This window comes from Poecilia reticulata, chromosome 20 (genome assembly GCF_904066995.2).
Source record: "Poecilia reticulata chromosome 20, P_reticulata-male-v2, whole genome shotgun sequence".
In the NCBI taxonomy this organism is placed as follows: domain Eukaryota; kingdom Metazoa; phylum Chordata; class Actinopteri; order Cyprinodontiformes; family Poeciliidae; genus Poecilia; species Poecilia reticulata.
Window position 1 is genome coordinate 16,089,877 of NC_088849.1, and position 21,494 is coordinate 16,111,370.

General features: G+C 38.3%; 1 protein-coding gene across 2 annotated transcripts; it reads right to left on the minus strand.

The window, feature by feature from the left end:
* Nucleotides 1-17: 17 nt before the first annotated feature.
* On the minus strand, nt 18-20,914 carry plcd1a (phospholipase C, delta 1a). 2 transcript variants are annotated; one of them, XM_008396204.2, is made up of 15 exons: nt 20,752-20,914; nt 11,592-11,750; nt 7,400-7,628; nt 6,963-7,092; nt 6,646-6,874; nt 6,339-6,540; nt 5,531-5,675; nt 5,303-5,455; nt 4,501-4,662; nt 4,276-4,432; nt 3,847-3,963; nt 3,564-3,742; nt 2,914-3,049; nt 2,282-2,431; nt 18-2,077 (listed from the first exon to the last, which is right to left on the minus strand). In XM_008396204.2, exons 1-15 carry the CDS (start codon nt 20,780-20,782, stop codon nt 1,986-1,988), a joined length of 2,271 nt encoding a protein of 756 aa, XP_008394426.1. In that variant the 5' UTR covers nt 20,783-20,914; the 3' UTR covers nt 18-1,985. The 2 variants fall into 2 exon arrangements, with proteins under 2 accessions (XP_008394426.1, XP_008394425.1); XM_008396203.3 differs by lacking the exon at nt 20,752-20,914 and adding an exon at nt 17,865-18,022.
* Nucleotides 20,915-21,494: the final 580 nt, after the last annotated feature.

Below are 21,494 nucleotides of genomic sequence, written 5' to 3' on the forward strand. Positions count from 1 at the left end.
AAAGAGAAAACCACCAATAAGAGAGTAAAGCTGCTTTTATTCGTGAACTAGTGCAAATGCTAACACGTTGGAGGCACAGAGTTGCCACTAAAACAAGCATTGACATTGACAATTGCAATACAGGACATTAAGTTTGGTTTCATTCATTGTAATTCTGTACGATCTAGTCATGATGTCTCTGTAAAATGTAAATTATAAGACAGTCTTATCTACGGTACAAGACTTTGGCTTGAGAAAAAGTGAACAAAGGCATATAAACTCTCTAAAAAGATAAGATTATTACTATTTAAGAAAGTAAAATAACAGACAAGGCATGGAATGGTATGATAGTGTCGCACCACAATAACATTTCAAATAAATACAACAAAAATGTATAAAGTTAGCAGTTTTTAAGTCCCTAATACATATATTATTGCACCCTTTTGCCATTCTGCTCATAAAGTAACACTTGAAACCCACGTGTAACGGCTATCGGCCTTCCTTAAAAAAATACTGCTTGCCTGATATCCAGGGTCGGACCAAAATGCAGGCAAGACAGCAATATGATGGCAATGTTTAATGAAAGAAATACAAAAGCCTTACTGAAAGAACTAGTGGATTCAGAACATGTGAGAATCCAACTAACAGGGAAACAAAGAATATTAATACAGAAGGATAAATCAAAAGATGAACAACTGGAGGGAAAACACAGGCATGGGAGAGATGAGGTATAGGATCAGCTGTGCAGAGGAGAGGGTGATGGCACATGAAAAAAAAAAGGAGGAAAGAAACCTGAACCTCAATATAGACAATAAAGAGAAATAAATGCTAATTTGCGGAAACAAATCCAAAACAAAAGCAAAGCTTTGGATTGTTTTTGGTAAGCTATAGAGCAGTGTTTCTCAACCCTGGTCCTCACCGCCCCCCTGCTCTGCATGTTTTAGATGTGCCTGTATTCCAGAACAGCTGATTCAAATGATTGCATGAAAATCAAGTACTGCAGAATCACCCAGAGATACAATTCAGGTGTGTGGCAGAAGGGAAACACCTAAAACATGCAGGACAGGGGGGCGGTGAGGACCAGGGTTGAGAAACACTGCTATAGAGAAATAAGAGATGTTAAAAACAGAAACATAAGTTAAACTAAAAGTCCCAACATCAACGGATCATAACGGCTCGTAGCCTGCCAGCCGTTGTTTTAAAACCATGCCATGTAGCTACTACATCCTAGTCCTTTTTTGTAACTTTTTTTTTTAAAACATTTTCAACAAGTTTCTGTTTTTTTTATCAGAGTGGAAAAAGTGTAGTAAAGTTTGTTCAGACAGCTTAGTACAGTGAAAGGCAACAGGTCAAGGACCTGGACCAGATCCATATGGTGTGGCATCTCAGGAAATTGTCCATAATTTTCATTCCGTGACCTTTGAACACTTTGGTGTTACTTGATACCAGTAACCAGCCCATTCCTAGTACAGATCCTTGCAATCATATATATTAAGGTTTGTTCTACTCATAAAGTCTAGAAAAAACACAATAAATGCACAAATGGTTGTTTCTTGATATTGTCACCTTCCTAAAATAACGGCCTTCTTAGCCAAAAGTGAAAAATCTTTTTATACCAAAATCCCTTTTTGGCAAACAATAACTTAGGCTATTATTTTTAGGAAGGTGACGATATATAATAAGACTCAAAGATTGCATTGCATGTTAGAAGAAAGCACCTATGTAAAACTTACAATAATTATTCTCCTAGGGGAGCATAATACAGTTAAATGACTGTCATTAAATAACTTGTTTCATTCACTCAGCTTTAATGACTCTCCCTTTCTCATAATAATGGTGAAATTGAATAATAGCTCAAAACAAATATGTCAAAAGTAATAAAGAACAGACAGAAGGTTTCCAGTATGAGGTTTTATCCAACCTAGTTGCAATATTTAGTCACTGCTCTGTCATTGGCTGTTCAAACTCGTCCCTGATTGCATGAAGGCTTCCTACCCTATAAGATCCTACTTCTGGTCCTCGAGCATGATATGCACAAACAGCCCTGCAGAGGGAATGATGTCGCCCCTCTTAGTGAGCAATGGGACGTGGCGATATCCTGGAAAAGAGGAAGTCAACTTCAGCCTCGTCAGCAAAGCAGATTTTTTTGCACAACTGAAGTCACATGATTTAGAAAATGTCAAAAACATAAAAAATGTTTGAAGTGAAATACTCTGACGTGTTAATATTTCCTTGCCAATATGAGTCCTCTATAGAGTATCTGACCTCTGTTGCACTTCTTTATGTTGCTGTAGTTTCCTACCGTTCTGAACGCTGGTGAGTGGCAGACAGTACTGCCCGACGTAATCATTCTGGGACGCGGAGTCATGGTCCTCCACCAAAAACCGCAACAAGGCCAGCTCGGGAACGTTGATGGGGAACTCAAATTTCGTGTTCCACGTGGGGTTGAACCCTGCAATGAGCAGATCTTTAGGTCAGCAGCACACTCGTTTTGGACTTATTTTAGAAATGATCAATTCGTCATATACAAAAAATGTTAAAGGAAGATATTTATACATAATTGTTATTTTAGGTATATTTTATGATTCACAGAACAGTCAAGAGGAAGACGTAGCCATTGACACCCTTCTCAATGAGGGTGTGACCCATATAGTCATGGACAAGTAAACTGGCTGTTCACAGAGTGCTGTAATAATCACATTAGTGGAAAGATTAGTGGAAGGATAACATGCAAACTCCAAGCATGAAGACTCCGGGCCGGGATTTGAATCTAGAACCTTCTTGCTGCAAGGGAACAATACTACAAACTGCGGCCAAGGGATAAAAGTGTGGTGGCAAAGTGCTTGTGAAGCATTTATTAACAGAAAAAGAAATTTTTCAATGAAACTCAAATCCCCTGAGATGTGCATGTACACATCTGGGAGTTACGCTCACCATTGTTTTCGATGTGGTGCGTCGTCTTCTTGTCGTTGTCTGCTGCCACCCCCTGAATTTCCACTTTCACCAGAGGGTCAACTATGGAGTTCTGTTTATCCTTGTTTAGTTTAGGCAACTGCTGAGCTGAGATCACCTGTTGTGTTAAGAGACAAAATATTTAGAGTAAAATCATCAAGTCATTACTACAAACCTCTGAAACTGAGTCCCTGTTTTTGAATAGATGTTCAGTAAACACTGTAGTTTATCCAGGTTTGTATTTTCCTAAACTAATATGGCTGTATTTTTTTTTTTATGTCATAGACCCATCTCTGATCCAGCATGACGTACTTTGAACATGTAAAAGAACCCTGCGTTAGAAGTACCCCAAAACTATCTTCCTAAATCCTGCTCTTCACAACAATGAAATTTATTCTTAACTCAGCATTTTATTTTCATACTTTTTATCACGTTGATTGGTTAAGAAGCATCGCTTTCACAGTCCGGATTTCTGATCCAAAAACTTAACCTGGATAGTAGGTTGAGGACTAGATGGTCACCACATTGGCAGAAAGAGCTGAAGTGGGAACCAGCTTTCCACTCAGTTATATCTACATACTGTACATGTTCCTAAATAAACCAGGAGCAACATTTTTGAGGTTAACTCTCACCAGGACATGGAGGACCTTCTTCTTTAGCCATGGCCCTTCGGTGAGAGATTGGGGATTGAACTGAGACAACGGGCTTCTTTGGAATTCAGGCTTCAAGATGTATCCGCAAAATCCGTTTGGCAAAAAACGGCCCTGATTAAGATGCATCTCTTTAGTGTTAGTTTGGAAGTTCAGCGCCACTAAAAAAAAAGGTCAGATGCAAGGATCCGAGTAAATCACTGCTCATTATTCAGTGTGCTAAGAATTCTATGTCATATTCTAGACTGAATTATAGGGAGAATACCGATCTGGCAGCCAACGTTCCACATAGGAACAGGGTTGTAGTTGGAGGAGTCCGTCCTCGAGCCAGCCGGGTAGATCCTGGTGAGTTTGTCCATGTTGTGATGGATGAAGGCAGTGGCTGTAGGAGAACATAAGCAAAAAGTAAAAAAAAAATCTGACTTTAGATTACAAATTAGCCTCTTTTTATCTTGCATCAAGAATGATCTGATTAATTGTAGCAATCACAGCTGGCAGTTTGATCTGGTTTAATCACAGACAGTGAGAACAGAATGACTACGTATCTTCTAATATAGTGTTATAGTTATATTTTTGAGTATGTATCATATTCTGTTGCTACCCTTGTACTAGCTTTTCTGTATCATGGGCAAATCTTTAAATCTTTTTTTTTTTTTTTACTGTTCTCACAACCACTTGTAGTTTCTTAATTTACCTGAAGCATCAGCCAGTTGGAAGGCTTTGCTCTCCTTCAAAGATGACATTTCATAGAAGCTCTGGTTGTCTTTGGCATGTTCGAACCCACCAAAATGGACGCTCTTACAATAGATGACAATATCCGACAGTTCTTTGGCGAGTTTGATCTTTGCTTTCTGAAAGAAAATGGAAAACTAGTCAAACCAGTTCTTTATTTTTTACAGGTACAAATCATGTGACTCACCTTTGCCTTTGCTTTTTGATCTTTTTGATCGTTCTCCTTACAATCTGCAGCCTCATCCTCCTCAGACACCGTGTCTTCATCAACAGTGGTGCTGTTGTTGGAGAACACGGCATCCAGTTTGTTCAGTCGTTTCCCCTTGACGAGGAACTTCCCTTTCAGCTCCTAAACACAAACACAAAATATGCTTCAGTGTTTTGTTGCGCAGTTGTTAATATATGTCATGAAGGAGCAAGGAAACATATTTCTTAATTTTGTACAGCAAATAGCATGTGGTTTTGCTAACAGTGTTGTAAAACAGTCCTTTGAGGCCAACAGTGCCACAGCCATCCAATAAATATTACTTTGCCTCCACCCCACCCTTTGACATTAAACTTGTATCCAGTAAATCCTATAAATAGCATCTTCTGTAATATCTTTAGGAGAAAATGTGGACAATTTGTTAAGCATCAAAGTAGCAAACTCCTCATTCAGTCAAGCTTTTCCAGCTTTACACATTTGGAAAAATAACCAACAATGTTCCTTCTGGAGTTTCAAACCATTTAGATCTTATGGCTAAAAGACCACAAGAACAATGATCTATTTCACTCCAACTTTTAAGATTAAGATTTTTGTAGTTTAATCAGATCAGTTTCACTCCTTTCCCCTTAGCTTTTAACACTCACGTAACCTGGAAAGAGAAAAACCTGGCAGGGCAGCTTAACTTGCTGTGGTCATCTTTTGATTCTTAATTATAAAGAATATTCATAGCAAGGATTCACATCGAATTAAACCTAACCTGAGTTAGAATTTAAAGGTTACATACCTCTGGTGAGGGGAGGTTGGCGGGCATGGTGTCGCCCAAAGGCTTTGTGACCAAAGCAGAACCCAGGATGTCGATTAAGTGATGGGCCATGAGCTTTTGTTGCTCCACTGTGCAGTGGTTCTCCAGGGACAGAATCACGGGGTACTGAGATGTCTGGGTAGCAAAAGATCAACCATCACCGTTCAAAGCTTTTTATTCTCCTAGAGGCAAAATAAGCATTTCATTTACCTTGAAGGCATAGTCTTTGATGGCCCTGATGGCTTCTTTGAAAAGGACTTTTGATGTCAGAGTGTAGCCGTGATAAATTATAGGCTCTCCGTTTGGTCCGTCCCAGCAGTCCAGCTCCACACAACGGCAACTCCTCATCAGTGCTCTGCAAGAAGAGGAGTGAGTAAAACTACCTTTTCCATCCATTTACTCTGAGTGATCTGTTTCCTTTTAACTGAAACAACCACTAGACATATGTGGGGAGTCCATAATAATCAGCAAATAATCAAGTTTTATTAAGGGATGCAAGGATTTATGATTATGATTAATCGTCCTTATGTCAGCAGTGGATTTAATAGCTCTCAGTTTCCTTCATTACTAAAGGCTGGATATAAGCAACACCTCTGTCATTTGGATCAAATGATAAATTACACTCAAAACCCAGTCCCAGTATTTAATACTGGGGCAGAAAGTAAATTGAGGTTTTCATCAGTCTGGAGGTCCGTATAATCCTCCAGAATGATCCACAGAGACAAGGATCAAGGTTCCTCTTCATCCCTGTACAACAACAAATCGTTGAGCACTCTGAAAAGAGCGGACTCAGTAGAACGGCTTCTTTGAGAGCCAGACGGAGACTTGTCCAAAAATGTTTAACTCACTGAGAACAAAAATATATACGTAAAGATTTCATTGAACTGTGCATTAAGCAAAGTAGATAGTTGTTGGACAGACTCAAGAAATGTCAGGTCTGGAAAAACCCAGACAGCAGATTAAAACTGAGAATGTTTTCTAATTTTCGTCTGACAACAAACATTATTGAAACGCTTACTTTACGTAGGCCTCTGTGCTGCTGGGTCCTTTGAGTTGGTCCTCCATCAGGTAGGTGTTGTGTGAGGAGGAGATAAAGTAATGATTGAGAGGCTGACTCATGTCCTGATACACCGGTGAGTGAGCTGGGTTGAAGATGCATCCATCCTCCTGGCTGAGGTACATTACAAAGCCATCTTTCGTCATGCGCTTCTTCTGTTTTGCTGTGAGGACGAGCACAATAAGTTGAATAACCCTTGAAGCAAGGCAAATCTGGTGAGATTTGCCTAACTTTTGAAAACCAACAGTCCCACTCCACGTTCACCAACCTGCTTCGTCCAATTCATATTTCTCAATCAGCTTGAGCGCACTCTCCATGGTCGCTTGCTCCCTCTGCTCATTCAGCAGGAAATCCAGCAGGTCCCTGGCGCTCATTTCACCCTCTGTTTTAGCGTAGTCCGCATAGATCACATCTATCTCCTCCCGCTTTGTCAGGTGGTTATAAAATTCCTGGATCTCCAAGTCTTCCAGGGTACCCGAATTTGACGTGTCACATTTCTGCGTAAGCACAATGGGGCTTCAATAAACTGCTAACTTTACTGGTTTGGTTTTACTCAAAAAGAAGAGAAATTTGAGAAGGCCACACCTTGAATATTTCCTCCACATAGGTGTCATTCACCTCAATGTTGACCTGTCGCAGGAAATGCTTCAGCTCTTTCAGGGTCATCTTGTTGTCTTTGTTCTTGTCTGCCTTTCGCATGCAGCTGATGAACCAACTGGAACTCAGATGTAAGGATTTGGTTTACAACAGGAGAACAAAACTACAAAAAAATAAGCACCGCCTTAGAGACCAAATCTCAACTGATGCACCCACGTTAAATGTATAACACACATGCAAAAATACGTAAATACATAAATAAATCCACAACAGAACTTACTAGTTGTGACAAAACTCATCAACTATATGTGCTTTTACATGTCGCTGTGCACAAAACAACATTCTAATCAAAGTAACAAACTAAATGGTGTATGTATGAAATGAAAATAATAATAATAATTGAAATCAAATCACATTAAGGATACTGTTCTCTCTTCTGCTTCTTGTTGAGGTTGTGCGCATGGTTCATGAGTTTCTCTAGGCTGGTGACCCACCGATGGGCCTCCTCTTCAGAGTCCGCCATGAAGTCGAGGTTCTTCCTGCGTCCCTTAAACATGATAGAGAAGCACTTCTCTTCCTCGTCAGCGTCCATGTGTTTTTTGAGTCCTTCGGTCTGGCGGCCCTTGCGCACAGATTCGATGTCATCAATGAGGACTGTGTGGAGATAGCAGGACGTTTGTTAGAACCTGGATTTAGAAATGACAACATGGCTATGCTAATTAATTATAAAGCCAACTTCATTTGAACTTTTAAACTTACGGCAAGTTTAAGACGGCGTTTGGGGTCTAAAACCGACGTACAATTATTTCTAAAGGATTTTGGACTTCTTCCAAAATAAATCGTTGCAAAGTTGTCTGACAGCGATCACTTTATTTGTAATTTAAGATCCGGTCTTAGGCTTTTGGTACCCATCAGGCATTCTTATCACCTAAAGCACAGACCTTCCTCCGACATGTCATTATCTTGTTGTAAAAGACTACTTTTCTCTTTGGTCACAACAGGGCTATTTTTGTATCTTATCCACAAGATAACTCTTGTTTATGAGGGAGCTGCCTTTGGAGGCCTCTTACATAAGTGTTTGAGAAAAGTCACGTGCTTCCATGAAGTCTGAGCCCACCTCAGTGTGGAAACGGTTGATGCCAATCAAATGAAAAGAAAAAAGCGAGAGTGAGTGAGAATAGAAATGATGCAAAAAGATACAACAGTGCTTAACAGAACTATTTGAGAGAGCAGAGGTGGGTAATGTGTTCCACACAAACACACAGATTAGATGTTTCACGTCGCAGAGCTCCTTTCCTCCAAGACCCTTCAAAACTTTCTTGGTGGACTTTTTAGATTTAAACACAACGACCTTATCACACGCAACTGGCATTCCTGAGTCTTCAGGCAGAGGCAGACTGGCAATTTTTTGTACTTCTAAAGAGGTACAAAATGATTGTCCAGTTCAGGGCCGTCGGCCTGCCTGCTTCTGCTAACAGAAGAAGTCGGATTTATTACTTCCAGTGGCAAGCAACAGCAGGCGTCACGACCCCAAGATTAATAAAGGAGAGAAACTGTTTTCCTTCTCACTGCTGGGTTATGCTGGAACTGATTCAGACTTGATACTTGTTCATAGTTCCAGTATTATAGAGATAAAATTAGATCAAATTTACAGCAATCCTTTCCGTCTTTTAATTGATTAAGTAATTATTAATCAATTATTAATAATTGATCATTAATAATCAATTAATAATCATGCACATTCTACCTTTGGTAGAAAGGTAGAATGTGCAAACAGCAGGAAAACAAGTAATGTTTTCCTTGCGCCACAGCGGATTCTAAAAACAGAGGATAATAAAATGATCATCGAAGGGAGAGGCTCACTTGATGATAAGAAGCAGAAACAACATGAAAACAACAACGTTGAGTGTTTGCATCTTTGTTGGGAGACAAGATGTAAGTGGACAGAGGATGACAGAGGATATCTGGTAATTGCATTGTCCAACTAGCAAACATGGTTTCACGAAAATATTAAAAGGGGGTATTTGTTATGCTAAAAAGACACTGATTTATCACCAATGTGACCCAGACAGCAGGACTGAAGGTCTCTACACATGGAGCCTGTTTCCGCCCATACACTTGAAGCCAGTTCCTTTGTTGAGCAGCTTAATTTGCGGAAGAGCAGGCACCAACACACATGACGTAACCACACTAAAGAGAAATGACTGACCTTGTGATAAAAAGAAAGACTAAAAGCTCAGCTACAATGCTAGTTTTAGATAACTGGCCAATATTGTTTGTAGAATTGAACACTGATAAGTACACATGCTTACAGTACTTATCTGAACAGACTTTTGCAAACAAATACAGCAGGAGCAGATTTCTCGTTCGATGTAATTTTTTAACAAACAGCAAGACAAAAAACTCTTAAATGTAAATTTGTGGAGTCTGCTGGATGAATAAGGAAATTGTGAAAAAAAAAACTTTCAAGAGAAGATAAACGGGTTTAAGAATTTGTATGACAAAAGAAATTAAACTTAATTAAATATTTTTTTCATGAGGAAAGACCTACTTTAAGTGATTGACAGGAACTGCTGTTAAATATGCAAACCTACATCTACCACATTTTTCATCCTTTGCTGTTAACGACTACCAGACAAAAATATCTGCTTTTGTTTTTATCTAAACTTGATCAGGGACTTCTCAATGCAAAAGCATCCAACAGAAAATAAAGGAAAGCAGCAGATGTATAGATGTTTACATCCTATCCATGTCGCTGCAGCACTTAATGGAAGTATGTTTGTACATAGCAGCTAAGACATTGACGATTTTCAAGAAAATTTTAAGTAGAAATTCATGACTCCTGGTTTCCATGGGGTATAAATGTGACATGACAAGGAGGCCAATTTGTTTTAGCTAATCTTCAAAATGGGTAAGATAAGAGAGCCTGCTATTCACGCAAAGCATGTGTGTTCATATCCGTAAGTCAGGAAATGACCACAATAAACAGCTACTAACTCTGGTAAGAGTTGGAGCAAATATTTTACTGCTATATTGTGTTCCCACAGAGAACGATGTATTAATTTTAATACTGTTTAATATTTTTTTTCCCAATGGTGGTTAAGTTGCAAGAGGCAAATGTTGTTTCTTGGAAAATTTAATTACTAAATTTAATTGCTAATTTCTGGTCTAGCTCAGTGCTGTACTTTTTCTGCAAGATTTTAATGCTGCATTTTTTACAGTTAGCATATTCTCTTGGAGAGGATTCAACATGTCATTGTAGTTAAAACAATCACACTAATTTGATAATGTTTAGTTTTCAATGAAAGATTCCAGTTTTACAGTAAAAAAAAACAATTATGGTGTGAGACAATAAAACACGATCTCAGTTTTAGCCTTAATTTTAAAAATAGGAAAGGTGGAAAATATTCAAGTAAAGCAAAAGTGTGTTGAGCTTCAGAAATAAAAAAAAAAACAGTTACTTGCCTCTAATTGGGTAAACATCCTCACATCTACAGTTAGAGCAATCTTATCCTAGCAGTGAACTAAATATAAAAGATTACATTTTATGTTCTCTGTTTGAGAACATAAAAGGGTTTGAGTTGCTGTGACTCCATAACAACCATTACATACTGACAAGACTCAGTTGTCAAAGAACTCGAAACTAGTTTCGCATGAAAGAAAGGTAGAATGTGCAAACAGCAGATGCACGCTGTTAACCACAGTGGTTGAGATGCTGTGTGTCTGTTTCTATTCCAAAGGGCATGAAAAACCTGTTAGTGCATGATAATGAAACACTAGGAGATTTAAAAGATAATATTCAATGGCTGTGCGTAATTCAAGATCATCTCTCTCTATAATTCAGACTAAACATCGATGCACATTTACACTCTTGACTTTGTGGTTTTAAACTGATAAAATTCAAACGCACGCATACACTGATCTGTACACATCCATTTTCAAATGTGGTTAAAACCAGGTCTTGTTTTCACTCACTGTCTTTTCCTCAGTAAACCTCAACACTTTTGAGCTGGGATGTCACTTTGGCTTTCTGGCTGTCACAAAAACAATAAAACATGCTGTAGAGACCTGAAACAAAACACCGACCACCTTAAGACCAGCTTCGGGCTCTGTTGTTGTTCTAAGCTCAGGCTTCGGGACAGAGGTTATCAGCCCTGGCAGCACTGGCTGTCGCTGGGGTGGGAGGGAAACCTGAGCCACCAGAGACCCAGGGAAAGATATAGTCTTTCTCAGTCTGACAGGGGATCACTGCACCAGGAGAAGGAAAATAACTCAAACGGGCACACACACATATTCAGGATGTACACTAGATTTTCCAGTCTGTCTCTTGCCCCAACCATGATGAATGTGTGAGCTGTTTTTTACTCCACCACCAACATTTCTCACATACTCGCCTGAGGAATTTGAGGGATGGGTGTGTGTGTGTGTGTGTGTGTGCACACAATGAAGCAAGAAGCTTTTGTTTTGATCTGAAAGGAGTGCTCTTACTTGACACAGAAAAAGCCAGAGGGGTGTCCAGCCAATGAAAAAGCGAGATGTACTGCACAAGGTAATTTTTCTTTAGTAAGACTTATCTCATTTTTATGAATCATATGATAAAAGGAATATGAAACTCACAGGTATTGTCTTTTTTGACAAGTTTCTTAGACGTGCACAAAATGGTCCTGCAGTCTTCCATCAGATTAAAGTAGCGGCTCTTCTGCCAGGATTTCGAGCGAATCTTGGTGAGTTTCGCGCCGTCCAGCAGGAACCGAAGGTCCTCATCGTCTTTCAGACCTAGACATTTTGGAACGAAACAGGAAATATCAGAATTATTATGAATGACTGGATATTTACGAAGCTAAAATGAACAGGTAAAACATTAAACTGGAGAAGTGGAAAAGAAAGATAATAATTTTAGCAGAGCACCATTTGGAGGTAACCAGCTGGTTTACACATCCTGCTGGGACTAAATGTTTTTTGGAAGGTTGCCTTGATTTTGCTTATTGCTTTTTTTAAAATTATTTGTCTGTTTTTCAGCACAATGTGTGTTTTTGACGTGCATGGAAAAACGACTGAAATAAATACAGGTTTTTTTTTTTAAAGGTTTTGTCCACTCTTCTTTACAAAATCAATCAGGGTCCACCAGACTTGAGTGGAGAGTCTCTGTGAATGCCATTGTTATAACAAGGGTGCACCGATTGCAGTTTTCTGGCTAATCACCGATTACCAATCTTTTAAAAAGCCCAACTTACCAATTCTGGCCGATACCAGTTTTTGCCTGAAACGTTGCTCAACATATCAAGAAAGTTGTTGAATTGGCAACAATGGGTTAACTATTGTTAACTGTAAATGTGCAGACATGATCTGGTCGGCGGATTTGCCAGTCAAACCTCTCTCATGGGAGAAAAGAAAAGCATAGTGGTTGATTTTTAGACTTTGCCGAGGTTGATAACATCGGTGGATAAGATCTGCTTCACATGCAAAAATTGGCCGATCACCGATCTCCCAAAAATGAACGAGATCTGCACCGATAAATCAACTGGCCGACAAGTCGGTGCCCCCCTAGTTGTAAGTAATTCATTTAAATTCATTCATAATTTGTTGGCTTTGCTTTGGGTTGTTGTTTTGTTGAAAGGAGAACCTCCTCCAGAGTCTGGTTCTCTGCAGCCTTTAACAGGTTTTCTTGCAGAATTGCCAATAGTGTGATGCTGCCACCACCATGTTTCACAGCAGGCTTCTTAAAGCTTTCCTTCAGTTTTTTTCTTGTTGCCGTTTGAGTTTTTCTTCCTGTTGCAAGTTTTTGATAGTCTATCACATTGAAGTTAGATTGTTAAGTAAAAAAAGAGTGGAAACTTTTTCAAGTCACTGGTTCCTAATCATATTCTTTATGTTTTCCCAATAAAATATTCAGAATTCTCTTTAAGTGCAATTTCATTTTGTATGTTAAAGTCCACCAGTATACCATGAGGTTCATTTTGTAAGCATCAATACGTGGGTGGACTTATTTGAGGTTTGGAAGTTGTAAGTTGCAATTTACAAAATAATCTGCAAGTAAAATATAATTTAATTCAGAGACGTACAAGGTAGATTTTCATCCCTTAAAAAGTAGCTTTAGTAAAATGGAAACAATAAGGATTGTTTTTTTATTTTTCCTAGCCATCATTTTTCATCTTATTCTGAAATAAAAAAATACTAAGTGCAATTTCCATGTTCCATTTCTATGAAAGAACCATATTATCTGCTTGATTCACCCATCGGGCCACTGCTTCCAGAGACACTGAAGTACAGCCTTATGGCTTCCCTTAGTTCTAGTAGCAATACTAGCAATACAACTACAGACTCAGGCACGTGCAGAGGGGGGAGCTGGGGGTGCTTGAGCACCTGCCCTTTTTGCTTCTTGCCCCAAAGTGCCCTTTTGGTCAATTTTTTTATTTTTATTTATTTATTTTTTATTTTTTTAATTATTTTTCTAAGCCCTCTTCTGACACATAATAACATGTACTAAAATTATTATTATTATTATTATTATTATTATTATTAGTATAACATAATAAGCAGGTCACCTTGTTACCTTTGACCTTTTGCCCGTGACGCATGACGCAGTTGCCTCTCGCGCCGTGAGATAAGGCGGCTAACTGGAGCTCAAAGTAGCAAACGTTCCAGATTACAGAACAGTTTTTGGTGAATTAAAAAAACGTTTTTGGTGAATAAAGTGGATCAGATGACGGAAAACGTTGAAGTATCGTTTCTGCTTCAGCTCGAGTCGCGGTTTAAGCAGAGAGGTAATGAAATACAACAGACACTGACAGGCCTCTGCGTCTGCCTTTCTCTGAAGAACCACTGAGTGGGAGGAGACAGCCAGGTGAAGAGAAACTGTTCTTATCTATCGATTCAGTATTTTTATCATACAGACATTAGGCTGTTGTTGTTGTTACGCTATTAGCTAGCTGCTAGTTAATGACTTTGCTAGCAAAGCTAGATAACTAAAAAGCTTCTTTCCTGTGTACGGGGCACATCGTCCGTCCCAAACTCACCATCTCCTTAATGGATATTTATTTGCCAAACATAAACATTTATTTGCACACATCAGAAATCTTTTGTTGCAATTTTGGGCCCTGCAAACGAGGTCATGTGAGAATCACAAGTAAAACAAAAACTTAGAATAGCATGATCATATTTATGACATGCACAAATAAGTTTGTTTTGCAAAAAAAATTCAATTTATGAGACAAATGTGTGATTTAAATGTTTAAAAAAGTTTTTTAAGCAAAACTCAGTAGGCTTTTCTCATGGTGACGTGCATTAATAATTCAATATTTGCTTTTGTTTTTTTCGTTTTTCTTTTTTCTGCAGTTTCACCTTAAAGTTTGATGCAGCTCTGCTTTCCTGAATCGACCGTCTTCATCTCCACTGCAAGTGTAGCAAACAGGCAGCTCTTTTTTATACATCACAGTCCACTAAAAGGTTGCATTGTGCCCTTGTTTATATTTTAAATAGTGTAATTCTGTAAAGACAAAATATGGTGGTCTAGCTCTGATGTACATATCTTGCTAAATTGCGGGTTTGAATATTGCAATACTTTCCTATAACAAAATAGACCTGCAGAAAGAAATTACTAATAAAATATTTTACATATGTATAGTTGTATGCTCTGGAGATTTCCCTTAGCTTTGAGTGTATCTCACAATTTTATAATGTATCATTGTTTATTAAACTCTGAAAGCTGAGAGGCTTTATTAATATTCTGTCCTAGAATGCAGTAAGATGTGCCCCTTTTTTTTTTTGACCACCTGCCCCTTTAGTGTTCTCTGCACGGCCCTGACTACAGACAAAGAAAGCTCCTCCACTGGGGTCTCTGGGTAGAACGTTCCGCACGAACGGAACTAACATGGTATGTTTGTGCAGAAAATCATCAAATATTTACATCTTGAATCTGCAAACACATTAAGTTGATGCAACTGTAAAATAGATCAATAAAATATTTGGAATTGCACCACGCTGCGGTTTCTGTTAAAAGGGCCAAAGTTTATCACATAAATTTATTTTTCATACTACTTGTTTCTCATACTGCTTGGATTTTTATATGGACTCTCTTGGATGGATACAAAAGATATCAGCTTGTTCTAAAACAGGAGCAATAGCAGAGTTTCTGTTTTAGATGTCCTGCTAACTTCTAAGCTATTATTGTTTTCTATTTTTTATTTTATTTTTTTTGCTGTCTGCTACAGAGTGTGCAGCATGATTTTGCAGTAAGCCAGTATTCATGTGAAGTAATAAACTTTGGAAACTGCATGCTATCAGCTTTGCGAGTGATTCACAAGCCAAACCCTCTGTGTGAAGCCATAATAATACTGGGTAGAGAATGCTTAGTATTTTGTGGGTGGGGCTGGGATCTGCAATGCAACTTAAAACAATGATTTGTTTTTACCAAGGTTTCTGCAAAATAGAATTGGAATCTGTATGTGACCTTTGAAGGAGAAAAGACTTGAAATCTGTTGGAGCTTTATCAAATTGCTAGCAAGATTGCGTGACAGACCTGTCCCCACGGATAGTACCCTAACCTCCCTGACATGGTTTATGGTTTGTTTCTCCAGAAGCATTGAATGAATTGTTTTCAACATATACGTCAATCAGCCGACCTAGTTAGTTTAGCTTTTCAGTTGACAGCAAAGAAGAGGGAGATGTGTGTTTTATTGTTCCAGGAAAACAAGAAGTAGTTCTAGAATCCAAGGAACGCCCCCCCAAGTCATGAGTGCTTCTTGTAAAGCTGAGTAATGAATTTCAGATGGAAGGCTCGAGGAATCTGATAGCAAGACCCACTGTTTACACCATGTGAGACAAGCTAGGGCATGATGTTTCTTAGAATTACTGGGAAATAATACGGTTGGTCGTTATTCTCAAATTACCTGAAGAGAAGGTATTCACTCTTACCCGGTATGTTCCCTGGTAAGGTAGGTTAAGATAAGTGAATTATCAAAAACAAAAAAAAAAAAAACTTGTGTTGATTCATATCAGAAACTCATCGCCTTCAGTGCCTTACAAAAGTAATCATCTTCTTGAACATTTTCAGATTATGCAATGTTACATATACAAACTTCCATCATATTTGACTTGCACTACAAAAACTCAAAGAAAAGATACATGGTTTTCAACCTCTCTACTATGAAAATCTGAACAATGTGACAAAACAATTGTCAGCCCTCTGCCCCCTAATTACCCTGATGTAAATCCAGTGCAATCAATTGCATTCAATTCATATAACAGAATTGGGGGTAACTTTAAAATCATTGCAGAGGTTCCAGAGAACCTCTGCAGAGGTGGGAAAATCTGCTGACAAAACTGTGTGGGTGTGCGTGTGGGTTCTTTTCTACAGAAAAGGACAAGGAAGCTGGTCATAGTTGATGGGAACAGGGATACAGATAAAATCAGGTAAATCCTGTACGAAAACCAATTCAGTGACAACCAAAGACTTGAGACTGGGTCGACTGGGTCCAACAGGACAACCCTACAGGGAGAGCGACAGTCTCTGGATGAGAAAAGCTGGAGGAGATATACCATAAGAGAAGAAGTTGAGCTGAAAAAAGTCTAAATTTGTAATGGAAAAAAATAGTATTTTCTTTCAAGCCATATTGTGTGGGTTTATCACATAAAATTACATAACATACATTGAAGGTTCTGGTTGCAGCGTGATGAAATGTGGAAAAGCTTAAAGGGCGTGAATACTTTTTTTTTTTTAGCAAGATTTAAAATTGCTTGGAACTTAAATTTTATATTCAAAAGTTTACTTTGTGGAAGTGGAAAGAAAAAACCTTTTTATGATTATGTTTCGTGAACATAGTAATAAAGTGATGCTACGAGTTCAATCTTTTGTTAGTATTTCAACCCAGTTTTTTTACAAATACAACCGATAGCTATTATGTGCGACTGCTTTTAAGCAATGGAGTTTTTTTTTATTCCATTTCCAAAAACCCAAATAAGTTGGAGGAATATCAGCACTAGATACAACCTTGTAAGTGAGAGGAGTTTACAGTAGAAAATGCGACCAGATATTTCATAGGTGAAAAGGAACCAACAATTGACTAATTGACTTTCCAGACTCAATACCAGTGACTGCAGTGTTGGTGCAGGTGTGTTTGGTGTGTGGTGTTCTTAACATCACACTCCATTGAAGAGGCATTACAAATCAAATTCTGTTTAAGGCCCTATACAACCCTGGGTCAGCCCAGAATCCAAGACACGCCCATATGTTTGTACGGATAAATAGGAGTAATAGGAGTAATCTAATTTCTCAACAGTTAAAACATTTTTTTCTCTTTTATGTGATATATTATGTAAAAAAAAATGGAAGTGGAAAGTTAGACCTCAAAAGAAAACCTCAACAAACATTTGGCATTGTCTAGTAAAAGGCTGTATCTCTTTAAAAACTGATGTCCCGAAAAAGATGAAACGTCTCTGTTGTTTATGCATAAACAATAACAGCCACAGGCTTGCCCTGGCTTTTAAGGAGGTCACAAATGAAAAGGCCACATAGACTCACTCAATGGAAACAACAAAGAGAATTTTCACTGGACCATTCACTGTGGGGGTTTTTTTTCCTCCCCTCATCGAAAAGGGAGTGCAGGGGATGTCAGTCTAACAGGCGACGGGCAGAAGCCTGGTCTGTCATCAGAGGAAAGAATGCGCCACTCCATGCGATTAAGAACCATTTACATATGTGCACAAAACAAACACAGATGTGGACACACTGGATTACTGATTTGTAATAAGAAGAGAAACATATTTTCCAAATCCAAGTTCTCCAAACACAAACACCCCGAGCATGCGCGGACGCTCCTGTTTGTGTTGGCTTAACAACTGAAGCGCGTGCGCCCCTGACTCCAAGTGCACCTTTAAAAAAAGAGGACTCACCCAGGCGTTTTCCATTTTCCAGCGCGACCTTTTTACGGTGCTCTACAAATACTTTCTCCTGTGAGTTTGTCCTTTCAGGACGTAGACAGAAGCAAGACATTGCTGTGTAAAAAAAAAAAAGATCCGCTCGGTGTAAAATTTGAGCTCGGTAAGGAAGAAAAAAAGCTGGGAGGAAAAGTTTTTTTTCTCTCTCTCTCTCCTCACGGGGCGGGTCTTGACATGTGTTGCTATGTTATAGCACCCATATTCACCGCAGAGAGTGGATAAATGTTCGGAGAGACATTGTAGGTGTAGAAAACGAGCATAAATTCATTCTCAAAGTTACATTCATCATTTGGTTCAACTTTTCTGGGAAAGACACACACAAAGTTGATTCTTTTTTACTTTATTTTCTTGGAAGTATTTAATTTCACAGTCTACACTTAATAAGATCAACTGCACTCAAAATAAATTAAATATAAAAATGTTCTTATCCTTGAAAAGGTTTGGAAAATATGCACGTCCCCCTACGTGAGACATAAAATGGCGCCGCCGTGTGGCAGTAGCTAAATGTATCTGCGGTTAGTTTTGCTCGACATTGTGTTGTCCCATGTACTATTTCGTCGAAACTATATAAATTCATAAAAACATATAACAAGAAGACGCATTTAAAGCGTTGGTGAGTTTTATTGGTTATAGTATTAGTCATAATATTATAAATTAGTAAATTAGTAATTTTTTAAAATTATATTGTGAGCCCGTTGGGGAAAGCAATCCCCTAACATGTTTGGGCAGTGAAGTCACGTGATGAATATATGTCTTTGAAAGCCTAAAGCTAGTTGTGGAAGCTTTCTGACTTTCTGCTTGAGATAAAAATGATGTTAGTTTTTAACCCAAATGTACCAGTTAGACGACTTGCTCTGCTAGTTCTGTTAAAACAAAGTCATTTAGATTACAAAAGTAAGTGCTTCTAAAGTGCTTCTTAAAGATATTATGCTCTTAAAAAATGGGAATCAATTGTGTAAATAAAGCAAAAAAGTTTCCAATCCATCACTCCAAAACAGTGAGTGGATTAGAATTCAAGCAAAAACTATCACCTGTTACTAGTTGCAGATCTGGAACAAGAAAGAAGACTGCCCAGCCTAAAACTGGCCCGGAAGGTGAATCATGGCGTACCAAGGACAGGGCATGCTGATCATCAGCTCTGCCCGCCAACAAAACCAAAGACCTTGTTTTCTCTCACTGAGTGAAATAACAGGATGTGATGATTGCAATTGATTCCCAAAAGTCTGGATTGTCTGTGCAAAGGATGTAGGGCATTTTGGCACGCATATGTTGGATTTTTGTCACAGTCTGTAATTCTAGCATTCTTGCAAATATTAAAATCTTTTCCTTCTAGTGTCCTACACTAGTTATATGACTGGAAACAGTACAGAGAGGAGACATTGGAACTGGAAGGAGGAGGATACGTGTTCAAAGGTGCAGAGGCCAGTCAGATGAGCAACAAGCATAAACATGAAACTAGACAAATATGTTGCTATTGCTATTATGTCATATGCATCCAGTCATTTGAAACAAGTTCTTAAGAAGACATACCTTTGTTCCCTTTCACCACATACAAATAGTCACAATTTGCTAGAAATAAAGGAAAATAAATAATATGTGAATTCACAAAGGTAATACTGACTACCTCCTCCAATCACCTTTTTTTCTGCATTTTGTGCAGCAGTAGTGAGTGAGCAGGTAACAGGCTGCTGTACAGTCGATAATTTACAGGGATTGCAACTGAAATAATTAGCATTTAACAAAGCATTTAAAATACTATTGTGGAAATGGATCTTTAAAAACTCGACTTATGACTAAACTTCTTTTTTTATGGAGGAGAATTTGTGACAAGCACCACGTTCATGAAGATGTATTTAAAACTAGATCTATAGATTAATAAATAGGCTATATGTGTTGAACGCTTCATAAATATTTGAATTACAGCTTTTAAACAAAGAAATGTTGGTTTTGAATTTGCTGATCACCTCTAAACTTATTTCGGTAACATTTTGATACAGACTTAGTCCTTCAGATATTTAACAGAATGTATAGGTTTATTTTATTGGCATGGTTTCACCTTGTTAGTACATTATTTAGGTTACAAAAGTAATAAAATAAATATTATTTTAAGTAACTTATGCACTGATATAAATTAACCAGTCAATTCTGCATAAGTTACAGAATTGACTGTGGGTCTGGGTTTTAAATCTGTTTGGTTTATTTATTCATTTAGAATCAGAATCATTTTATGTTTTAGAAAAATATCCAAAACCCTAAGGTGCATACGCTGAATTAGACTTGGGAACTTGCCATTGACTCACCACAGCTCAGAAAATATGCCCTTCATATTGTCCTTGTTGGAATGTTTGTTGGTTATATTGCTAATGGTATGAATGTCATACTTCAGAATTGAAAATAAAACACAAAATTATAAAAGAATTTAAAACGATGGTGAACTTTACAATAAAATGTGTTACTTGATGAGTAGCGTCACAGGGACTATGAACTTAAAATACTTGAAATAATGTATTATTTTAGTTAATGTCCGTTTATAAACCAGTTTTTTATCCTTTAAAATCTGTTTACCTTACAAATCCTCACTCGACAAAGTGAAAGCAGCAGGAAATGAAGGTATTTTAACCATCTCCAAGAAAATCTAATATCCTTCTATTTCCAGGCAATGAAACCAGTTGTTACTTTGCACATATGAATTTTTGTGACTAAAAATATGAACACAGACTTTCATTTAACATAGCAACAAAAACAAGAGTCTGCACTTCAAATGTGGATCAAGAAACAACATTTTAACAGACACTGAGCACAATGACGTAATGAACAGTTTCACTATCGCCACCCTACTCACCGTCTCTCTTGGAGTCCCCATTTGATTCCATTTTGAATCCAGACAAAATCAATCCCCGTCCACTGCAGAAAGAAACGCTTGTTTGCCTCTACTGCACTGTCCTGTCCGTTTCAGTGGAAATATTCCCACAACTCTGCTTCTCCCCTCTGAGCCAACCCACAAAGCGCACATTTAATAGCAGCTCCAGCCCTGCGTGTTCACACCCACTTGAGCACCAGTTTGACAGGTCTTCCACTGTCTCTCATGACTACATCATTTCTTTCAGGCTTACCGATAGAAGCTACACCTTCAGAAGGAATGTTGTCAACATACCCAGAAAACATCTACTTAGACATCCAGTGCAAACATTATCGTTGTCAAGATGGTGTGTTAATACAGTTGAAATAATGCTGAAATTAGACTTTTTTCTGTGGCCACTGAGAGTGCACCTGATTTATTTTGGGTGTTGCTTAAAACTGGTAGAGATCTACCTTTTCTTGTTGCTCTTGTACTTCCGCCCTGCACCTCGAACGCATAACAACAAACCATTCTTATCATTAGTCCATGAAAATGTTTGGAAAGGAATCACTTCTGCATCATGTAAACCCAGGTCATTTTTTATTTTAAAAGTGATTGGATACTTTTTTATCTGTTTGTTGACTATTGTGGTGTCTCTAAACCCATCCATCCATTTTCTTAAAACCCTTGTCCCTTGGTGGGTTCGGGAGAGGTGCTGGTGCCCATCTCCAGCTAACGTTCCGGGC

Coding starts and splice junctions, on each gene's coding strand:
- plcd1a (XM_008396203.3), bottom strand. CDS start 17,964: ATGTCTTGCTTCTGTCTACGTCCTGAAAGGACAAACTCACAGGAGAAA. Junction 6,875..6,962: donor ATGTGGAGGAAATATTCAAG/GTGTGGCCTTCT, acceptor GTGCTTACGCAG/AAATGTGACACGTCAAATTC. Junction 3,050..3,563: donor AGAAGGTCCTCCATGTCCTG/GTGAGAGTTAAC, acceptor TTAACACAACAG/GTGATCTCAGCTCAGCAGTT.